General features: G+C 44.4%; 1 protein-coding gene across 1 annotated transcript; it reads left to right on the top strand.

The window, feature by feature from the left end:
- The first annotated feature begins 347 nt into the window (after positions 1–347).
- On the top strand, positions 348–10,463 carry RGS16 (regulator of G protein signaling 16). The gene is given in 7 exon segments (XM_083744010.1): positions 348–432; positions 435–492; positions 494–607; positions 3,553–3,645; positions 4,671–4,732; positions 5,485–5,651; positions 6,249–10,463. Coding segments are annotated over 7 exon segments (765 nt in total). The 5' UTR covers positions 348–362; the 3' UTR covers positions 6,450–10,463.
- Positions 10,464–10,555: the final 92 nt, after the last annotated feature.

The following is a 10,555-nucleotide window of genomic DNA, read 5'->3' as shown; positions in this document are numbered from 1 at the left end:
TTTTTGTGCTGAATATATGCTATATGGTAATTTATGGACCTAATAGGTATCTAAAGCCATTTTATTAGTTTTTTATCTTATATTTTGGAAATGCACATCCAGTTTCCCCCCTTTAATTTTTTTGGGGGCCCCAAGAGAGTGGAGCCCCAAGCTATAGCTTGTTTAGCTTATAGGTAAATCCGGCACTGCCATACACTCAGTACTGAAGTGTTTATTTAATTGTGAACCTAGTCACAAAACGTGTTCCTTGCGTCTCTCTGTATGCCCTTCAAATCAACAAATGCTAAGGCACCGCAGCAACAGAAGGCGGCATGTTTTACAATGCAGAATTGGTCTGCTTGTTCTCCTGCCGGGAACTGTTCATGACTGCGACGCTCAAGGACACTTCCAGTTCTTCTTGTCTGGCGGCAGGAGCTGCTGTGCACTTGATTCCGCTCCCTCCCATTTCCCATCAGATATAAAAGCTCCGCTTCCAGACAGCAGCGCACAGAGGGCTGCCGGAGCTGCCCACTGCGTCTCTTTCCTGCACAGCTTTAGGCAAAGCGTCTGTCTGCTCCCTCGCCATGTGTCGGGGGTTAGCTTCCCTTCCTACAAGCTGCTTGGAAAGGTAAGAAGAGGCTGGGAAATATTGGGGGCTCTTAGCAAACAACTGCTGAGTTGATAAAACAGGAGTGTGCTTTGCTTCAACATCTGTACTGATCGGGGTAACATTTGTGTACAACCATAGCTCACACTCCTATAGTATCTTCTAAAGAATGGAAAAACTTTTGTTAGTTAGATGAGCAAGATCTATCACTGGCAGGGGCAGGAAGTGTGTGTGTGTGGGGGGGGGGTAATTCAAACAACCAAACAAGCAAAATAACTGCATTTATCCTGAATTTCTGTTACTCTTGTTGAGGGGTGCTTCCTGGTCCGTACATACTTTTGTTTTCACTCAAAAGGAAGGCTTTTAAATGTTATAATGAAATCTTTTTCTCCAAACGACCACCTGTTTTTGCAATGCGGTTCCACAAGCCACTTCTGCAAGCAGCACTCTGCACAATTAGCATTCCTGCCACACACCGCCCAGAGGGGGGTGAGCTAAGAATAGAAAGTGGCGCGCCAGGCAGTCATCTACAAACTGTCGCAGTGATGCACCAAGCGGGGAGGCACCTCGGTGTGGCTGGTTGCAGACGCACTACAGCAGGCAGGCAGCTGTCATAAGAACGCTAAAAACGGGAGACCGTGTCCGCATTGTTATGGCTAGTGCAGCAGCAAGTAAATCTGGGTCACTGAGAAGTGGTGCAAAGGAAGTTCAGGAGAGATGGTATGGAAGAAACTCAGCTTCATGCAGTTTTGAAGAAGGAATGTGATTGTTGTCATTCGTAGCAGTAGTATTAATTTCTCTATCGTTATTGATGTAACATTTTACTTAACCGAATAATAGTGTTCACAGTTTATATTTTGACACTGGGGGAGACAACAAGAGGGGGAGGAAATAAGGAGAAATCATAAATGGGATGCTTCTCTTGAGCTTAGCTTCAGCTGAGCATGACAATAGAGTACAGTGTTGAATGTCTACCTGAAAAGCAGCACAGTGAGCAATTTCAGTTGTGACCTTCTTGAGGCAGGGACCTATCCTTTCCCCTAGAAATTGTAGAAACTCTGGCTTACTGTATTATCCACCCAAATGAGGCAGACATATCAGTCCTTTTAATAGCAAAGAAAGAATAATACTATTGCAGGCATGCTCTTCCTGGTTTCTATACTTTGTCCAAGAATGTGGGGTTGTTGTTTTATACCTGTGAACAAACACTCTTTCCTGGAAAGCTTGAGGCATGGAAATAGAGACCTCTTTATGCACTGGTGACGGTGTTCATTCCCCCACCCCACCATCATCTATGGTCAAGCTGTTGTGGTGCTTTAAAGCGTCAGAGACAGTGGCACAGGAAAAAGAGTGAGTGTGTTAAATCTCTGGACTTAAATATTCCAGTTCTCTGACAGATGCATTCAACAACATAGAGCTGTGAGGAATAAGAGAGACTATCAGAGGATGCATGAACAGGAAGAGCAATCTTGCAGGGAAACATAAGAGTAGAGGAAGAGACTAAAAGGACAGCAGGTGCTCCAAGCGGAAATGATTTGGTCTTTACAAAAAGTGGTTAACAAACAGTTCCATCTGCATGTTGTGATATTCCAGTCTTTTTGCATCTGAAGAGCAGGTGCCACATAACAAAATGTACCAAACAAGTGAAGAAACTGTGTCCATCAAAAATGGAGATCTTAGGTTGCACTTGCGTCCCACTTGAGAGGGGCATCTGGCTGGCCACTGGGCAAACAGAATTTTGGTTCCTTTGTGTAACCTTGGGATCACTTGTTGGAGCCATAGCTGGGCACCATATGTGACAATCATGACAGACTTTCCAAGAGTCCCCTGGCACAGAGGGCGAGGGATTAATGGTGCTAGGGATGAAGAGAAGCTGTTACAAGAGGTTCCAGTTTATTAAACAGGAAGGGCACTAGTGAATCCTTAATGTTGTAAAGGTTACACAGTTCAGATATTAACCACTGAATCTGAAGGCTAAAAATAAGCTAGCTTTGCTGCCAGCTAGATCCCATTGTCCATAAAAGTGGGAACTAGGTGGGAAATAAAAATCTTTTTTTTAAAAGGGGAATTCAGGGAAAGTTGTGTAGTCATGAAAGCATGATTAACACACAGTGCACAATAAACACAATACACAATTGCTGTATTAGAGGCCTGGAAACAGTACAGCAGTCGTTGAAGAACCAAATGGCCACCCATCTGTCAAAGATGATTAAATTACGTGCATGTGTAATCCTGCCTTGCCTTCTGCATTAATGGGAATTACAGCTTGATTAGGAATTCTACATTACTGAAATGCTTGCATGCCCTCACACAACAGAAATTAGTATTGTTTCTCCCTCTCTCCCCCCCTCATCATATAAATCCTACATTTATTTGAACAAACATGCAGCAACTCTTCTCTCCAGCCAGGGGCATAGGAAGGGGGCTGGTGGGGGTGGTCTGTGCCGGGTGCCCTCACTGAGGGGGGTGACATGCAGATCCCAAGTCTACCCCGAGCCGTTGGGGTAAGGGGAGGAGCTGCACCGCCTTGCCGGCGGCATTGCCCCCTTTGCCCTTTGTTTTGACAGCTTGGGGGAGGCTTGGGAGTGGCGGGCAGCAGCGCCAAGTGTCCGCCATGGGTGGCTCGCTCGCTCCGCCCCTGGCTGCAGGTCGCTCACACCGCTCTGGGCAGCCAAGTGGCTGTCCCACGCCTGGGAGGGCACCCTCCGCGCCACACACCCCTCGGGAGTGCGCCTGCCCTGGGCAGAGTGGATATATGCTCCCCTGCTGTCTCCAGCTCCCAATGTATAGCTCTGCAAATTCACACCAAAAGCCAACAGCCAGTTTGGAACCAGACATAGGGTGCTTCTCCCTTGAAGCAGCTCTCTCTCTTCTTTTGAAGGAACACACACTGCTGCCCCCTCGTGGCCACTTCTTGTTTTACCTTAAATACATTTTGACATTCTTCCATTCGTCTCATTCTGCAGAGCAAAGGAATTCAAGACCCGCTTGGGGATCCTGCTTCATAAACCAGATCTGGGATATAAAATTGGGAGCCTGAGCCGAAGCACAAAGCAGAGGTAAGTCATGTGCTGAAGGCAGCCTAAAAAAACACCTGGTGCAACCTAGAGCACTGCTGCAGCTACTTAAGAGGGACCGGTCCTGAAAGGTGCAATGGAGCAGTGCAACATTAAATATATATATTAGCTCCTAAGGAATTCAGTGAGAGGGAGGAATCGTAACTAGCTGTCTATGGAAGAAAACTGTTCTTCAGCCATGACCTGCCCTCCTGAGTCTGAGCTGTTGCCATCCATCTGTCTCAAGAGACAACGGCATGCGCCTCTGGGCATGAGGTCAAACTGCTGTGTCAGTAGCACCCAGGTCACTTCCCCCAGGAACAAGCCTGGGCAGCGTGTCTGGAGGTCCTGGGCTGCCCAGACAACAAGACCTCGCTGAAGTGGTCCAAAGCAAAGCAGAGCAATACGTTTAGCACCAACCTGGCTGCAGAAGTTGCTGGAAGGAGGCGTACAAGACGCCGTCCAACCATCTTAGGGATTCCACTCCAGATTTGTGCAGGGCTCACTCTTTAGCCTTTTCTTCTCCTGAAGATATCCCACAAGGCAGCAGAGGTTTAGGATCATAGTTTTCCTTCTCTTAGATGGACTATCTTCCCAGGTTGATGAGCCCCATCTGCCCCTCACTTCCCTTTTCAGCACATGCAGAAACCACCGCTCAACCCATGTAGTCTGAGTAAATTCCAGTGATCCAGTGGGGTGGCTTCTGTGTGCTCAAGCTAGAAGCCAGCTTGTTCTCTGCAAGAACAGGGACCCATGTTTTCCCATACAGCTAACAAGAAACAGGAAAACTGAAGACCTTGCGTCAGCTGTTTTCTAAATATTGTAACCACACCATGGAAACCATACAAGCTGAAATTAAGAGACAGATACATCTTTCTGCCTCCCCCCCCCCCCTAAGTGGTGATGAGGGTGTTCGCTTTAGTTTAGGATCTCTGGGCTTCTTGTCTTGTCTGCTCCTCTGCCTAAACTCTTCACCCCAACATTCCTATTGGCACCACCATGATTTTTACATTTATTTTCCTCTCCAGATATGCCTTAGAAGAGGTGCTCGGATGGAAGGAGTCTTTTGACCACCTTCTGAGAAGCAAAAGTGAGTATGCCTTTTCACAGTCCCCAACACGTCAAAGGGAGCAGAGAGTTTTTCCAAAACTTGTTTTAGGAAAACACATTCCTTCCCCCCATAGCTACCAAATGCATGCCTTGATTGTTCCTTCAAGTGCGAGATGTCCTACAGTGTACTGTGCCTCAGAAAGGTTCACTTCTGGGTCAGATTAATGTATGATTAAACATGCCCTTGAATGCAACGCTTGGTTTCCCCTATCTTTTTAAAAAAACGAATACCAGCCACAGGCAGCTCCATTTCATATAAGGACTACAGTATGCGGGGAGGTGTTTAACTCCCCCCCCCCCGTGCCATTTCCCCACTGCATATCTCCCCACACGTTCCCAGTCCAAGCTGCTAGATCCTGCAGCTAGAGACAGATAAATAACACAGAGCAGAGAGTGTTCTTTTAAACAACAATTCAATCCTCAGAGAAGGCCATGTGGTGGTTTAAATAACATATATACTATAGAAAAGTTAGCTGCCTATCAGTTTGCTCCAAACATGCTGATTTGGATATATTTATAAAATATTTCCTGCCTATGCTCCAGTTCTCCCAAAATAATTTTTCTACCAATGTTCTGACCCTTGTTCCGCACAAGGGTTTTATTCCTATGTCTTTTCTTTCTAAAAAAATAAATAAATCCCATAGCATTGTGTTAATGTCTGTAAGAAAAAGTGCATCCTTCTGTTCTCGTCACTCTCCTTCCAAACTAAACATTCCCTGTCCTCCTTCACAGGTGGCCTGGCAGCATTTCATGGCTTCCTCAAAACGGAGTTCAGCGAAGAGAACCTGGAGTTCTGGCTGGCCTGTGAGGAGTATAAGAAAACCCACTCAAAAGCCAAACTAGCAGCCAAAGCCAACAGGATCTTTGAAGATTTTGTTCAAAATGAGGCCCCCAAAGAGGTGAGTAAAAATTCTCAGTATGATGCAATCCTTTAAAAAAAAAATACTACTGCATTTGCACCCTATATTTCCTCTAAGGTTTTCAAGACAGTAGACATGTTTCCTTCTCCACGATCACTCTATTTTATCCTCACAACGAGCTTGTGAAGTAGGGTAGACTGAGAGACAGCCCAGGACACTTTGCTGCTTGAAGCAAAATGCCCGGCTGCCACCCCCTGGCCATTGCCCCCCCCCCTTGCCACCACTGCAGTCTTGCCTTGGGATGCGGGGGGGGGGGGCGGCATGAGGCTCTGCAATGACTTTTCCTAGAGGAAATTTTTGGTTTTATTTGTTCAATTTGTATACCGTCCTATGTCTGTAGATAAAGCTTCACCGTCAGGAGGGAGGGGGGAGGCTCTGCAAGGAGCAAATCTGCAACTGCCTCCCTTTGCTTCATGGGCCAGCCAGCCTGTGAGGGTTGTGGGTCTCCCCAGTCCTCCTTCCATCCTCTTAACTGCCTCACACTGGCTCTGCTAGAATGCATACAATACCTGTTGCTTTTCCTCACTGTTAAGAAGCATATTGGCATAGAATTAATTGCTGCTGTGTTCCTTACAGGTGAACCTTGACCATGAAACCAGAGAGGCGACCAGGAGGAACCTCACCATTGCCAATTCTGCTTGCTTTGAAGAAGCCCAAGCAAAAACCCACACCTTGATGGAGAAGGACTCCTATCCCAGATTTCTGAAATCTGCCTATTACAGGGACCTGACAGAGCAAGCGACCAGCCACAGGACAGGCAAGCCCACACACACCTGAAGCTGATCATTGTCACTGCTAGGACTTGTGTTGGGGGAACAAAGAATGAACCAGGAGAGGCAGCAGCCTCAGAGGGAGGTGATAAGAGCTTTCCAGTGGTGGAGTTTAGGCTGGGCCTTTACACTGGCCAGGATGCCTGGGACCTCATATGCTTCCATACACCCAGGAGCTATAGCAAGAAAAGGCCCTCCCTGGCATCTAGGAAGGGCAGAAAACAGGCGCTCATGTGAAAAGCACCGGAGAAAATTGTGTAAGAAAGAACCTGCACTCCAAGTAGGACGAAGAAAGCAGAAGGGAAGGCGAGAATTGAGGGGCAGAGAACTAGAAAGGTTGAATTCCTCTCTAAAACTGTGTATCCTCCTCGTGTTCAATGTTATGCACCTGTGCACCCATCCGCATGCATCAGTCTGTATCTGCTTTCAGAATCCAGTATCTGCACTTGCAAAACACAGACGACAAACTGTATCTAGCACACAGGGGTTTGAAATCTCCAGCTACCGCATGACAGTTCCAGAAGCACACAGCTCTCTGCATGTTTGTACACCAACCAGTTGAACAGTCAAGACTTAGCATCCTTAACAGTGCAGGTGTTGCTTTGCCTTTGTAGCCAGAGGAATGCTGCGTCTGCTTTGATCCAACTGCATATCTGCCTTCTGCCATGATGGGCAAACTTTCTTCCTGTGACATCTGCAGAAGTCAACAAACTCTGTGAACATTATAAGCAACCTTGGGTGACATGCCCCATTTTTTAATGGTTTCCCATTTATTGTTAATTATTACAGTGATTATTAATAATTATTTATTTAGATAGGGCATTGAATGAGCACAGCACTTTCGACACAGGTACAAGTCACTGCAGCAAGGGGCCTGCAAATGATATCTCCGCTGATTTCACGATACCTATAAGACTACATTGACAGGTGGCATCAGCAGAGAGGTAAAGAAAAAGAGAGAGTGGGAAACAAGACTAGATTGGCCTTGCAAATATAAGTCTACAAAAGTTATTAATTCCTCACCCCTCCATGAAAAAAAACAACAACTACTACCCTGGTGGTCCAAACAAAACGTGTTATAGAGCATTCTACGCCTGTTTACTTGAAAGAAAGTTCCACTTTTTTAAATGGGACTTGCTCCCAAATAAGTGTGCATGTGTATAGGTTTGCTGTCTCCATCATGTGCAGCACATCTGACAGCTTGAAAGGGCAGGGGGAGTGAAACTTTCCAGTGAACACACCCTTCCCTGCCTGAAGATTATTTTCTTTTATAAATTGTATTTTTGCATTTTCAATTTTACAAGAATAAACAAAAGAAAAATACACACTCAAACAGAAATATACTGTAAAATCCCCATTGATTTCCCTCCTGCCCTTTGTGAATCCTCATAAGATTTCCCCCCTGCATCTCTTCCATAACTCTATTCTTATAAGTCCTTTATCAATCCATAGCTCAAATTTTTACTACAAGTTTTCTGTCAGTCCTACCAATGGATTTGTTTACAATAGTTTTTCAAATAGATTATATACTTTCCCCATTCCTTATTAAAATCAGCCTCTTCCTGGTTTCTAATTCTTCCTGTAAGTTTTGCCATCTCGGCATAGTTCATCCATTTTATCTGCCATTCTTCATTGGTCAGAGTTGTACCATCTTTCCATCTCTGGGCTACCAGAATCCTTGCAGCCGTGGTTGCGAACATAAATAATTTCATCTGGTCCTTCAGAATCTCGGCACCTAAAATTCCTAAAAGAAAAGCTTCTGGTCTCTTAAGAAAAGTTATTTTCAGCATTTTGTTCAGGTCGTTATATATCATTTCCCAGAAGTCGTTTACCACCTTACATGACCACCATATATGATACAAGGTGCCCTCCTTCTCTTCGCATTTCCAGCATGTTTTAGACTTTGATTGTACATTTTAGCTAATTAACTAGGAGTTAAATACCAACAATACATTATTTTCATATAATTTTCCTTCGGAGTGTAACATGCTGTGAATTTAAACTTGTTGTCCATAATCTCTCCCATGCTGCTAACTCAATATTGTACCCCAAATCCTTCACCCAGTGAATCATCATGGATTTGACCTGTTCATCTTTTGTTTGCCAATATTATTCTTACTCATAATCACAGGTGACCAGGTGACTAGGTATTTGCAGTCCTTGACCAAAATGCAATCAGGGAAAGTTAAAAGGCCCAGCAGGGATGGAAAGCTGTCTGGTTCACAAGCGACTTACTGCAGGCCAGTCTCATTTAAATTCTGAAAATAGAATAAATGGAGATTATTTGGGGAATATTAAAACACTGTTCAATTGTAGCCTCCTCTCTAGTGCAAGACCTGTTGAAACTGATAGCAATCGTGCATGTGGAACTTCCAATATTCCAATTTTGTAGGGCTATATGTACAAGAGACGTTTCCAGTGAATTGTGCCCGTAGACTGACAGGTTTGGAGGAAGGACATTTTGAAAAAGGAGACAAGAAAAAACCTGGTAAAGGAAGAATGATGTGAATAGGCAAACAAAGGCAAATTCTGCTGCTTAAGCAGTACACACAGAACAAAGATATATGGTTAAATCATGTTAGCAAGTTAGTAGGTCCATCGTAGCTTAATGCATATAATAGAATGGAAGGTGGGTGCAAGAGTGGCCCAGTCATTCAGCAGACTTTACTGGTCCAACTTGTGTAATGGATAGACAGGATCCTGGATTGCAACTGAGAAGGGGCACAGGCTCACAGTCATTGAATCCCTGCTCATTTGTACTTTCATACATCTTGTAATGTACACCAGCTAGGATTGTACGCGCAAGATAACGCTGGCAGCAACAGAATGTGCCACACCTGGCTGAACAATTGTACGTCAGGTAGTTTGTTAAAATCAGCCCTGACGCCCTGCCTTGCTCATTTGACAAACTGCAAAATACCAAGCAGAGTATTTGTTCACAACAGAAACCTATCTAGACTCATGTGAATTCAGTACTGGAAGTAGCTGAGAAAATAAACAGTCAAACTGCAACTACTGAGCAATTTACAGTGCTGTTTCTGCTGCTGCTGCTGCTGCTGCTGCTGCTAGTAAAGCTTTCAAATACCAGTAAGATCAGTTTATGCTTTTCTTTCATTTATCCACAAGCAACATTTCCCAAAGCCGATGCACCCTGAGCCAATAGCAAAAGCCTCTTGCATGATGCAACTCATTTGGCAGAGACCATATCCTGAGGTTCTTATTCTGGTTTTGATTAACCTTATTCAGACAAACTCCTGTTGACTTCTGTGAAGTGTTGTCTGAAAAAGGAGGCATGATGCAGTTTTCCTTCTGAAGTCTATGGTTAAAACCTCCCTCCATGGACTTCACTGGTGAAAGAACAGTGCATATATATAGTTATATAAGCCAAACCATGTTTACACAAACTTTTCTTTTTTAAAAAAAAAACCCAATGCTGCGTTTGTGGGTCTACTTGGGGTGAACTCTTTACTGCTGCAGTGTTTGCATGCCATTGTGCTTTAACCATCGATCTGCCTGCATGCCAAAATAAATATTCTTCAGCAGCAAAGGAGGGTGGAGGATATGAATTTGAAAAATGTGCTCTACCCAGTTCTTTGCATTATTCTGTTTCGCACAGCTGCCATGCTGCCCCTTTATTGTTGGTTTTCTTGAGAAGTTCTACAAAATAAAAAGCATTTCTTAATGCTGAACCACAGATGAGAAATTGTGAGATGCCCGTCTAGTGGTGGGTGATTCCATCAGCAAACCAGCAATGAAGTGACCACGCCTTTGCAGCCCAGTTTAAAACCTCAGGATGAAATGTACTGTCCTATTGCTGAAGTTAGCCTGGCTAGAAGTCTAAGAGAAGATGGACTGGAATTCTCCCCAAGGCCAGAGCTGCTTTAATATTTATTATTTATTTACAACTGGAACTTATTCCGGTTCTTTCAGTGTGAATGACTGAGATACTACGTTGTGGATTCAAGAATGTTATAATGTTGTTGTTATAATATTATTTGAAAATAAATCAGTTATAAAACCAGTGCAATGGAAATCTGTTTCATATTGGCCAGGGAGGAGGAAAGGGGGGGGACAGCATCTGCATGATATAATTTGGTAGAAACATTTATTCAA

The sequence above is a fragment of the Podarcis gaigeae genome (genome assembly GCF_964106915.1).
Source record: "Podarcis gaigeae genome assembly, chromosome: 6".
Lineage (NCBI taxonomy): Eukaryota > Metazoa > Chordata > Lepidosauria > Squamata > Lacertidae > Podarcis > Podarcis gaigeae.
This window is presented reverse-complemented; position numbering and strand designations above follow the sequence as displayed.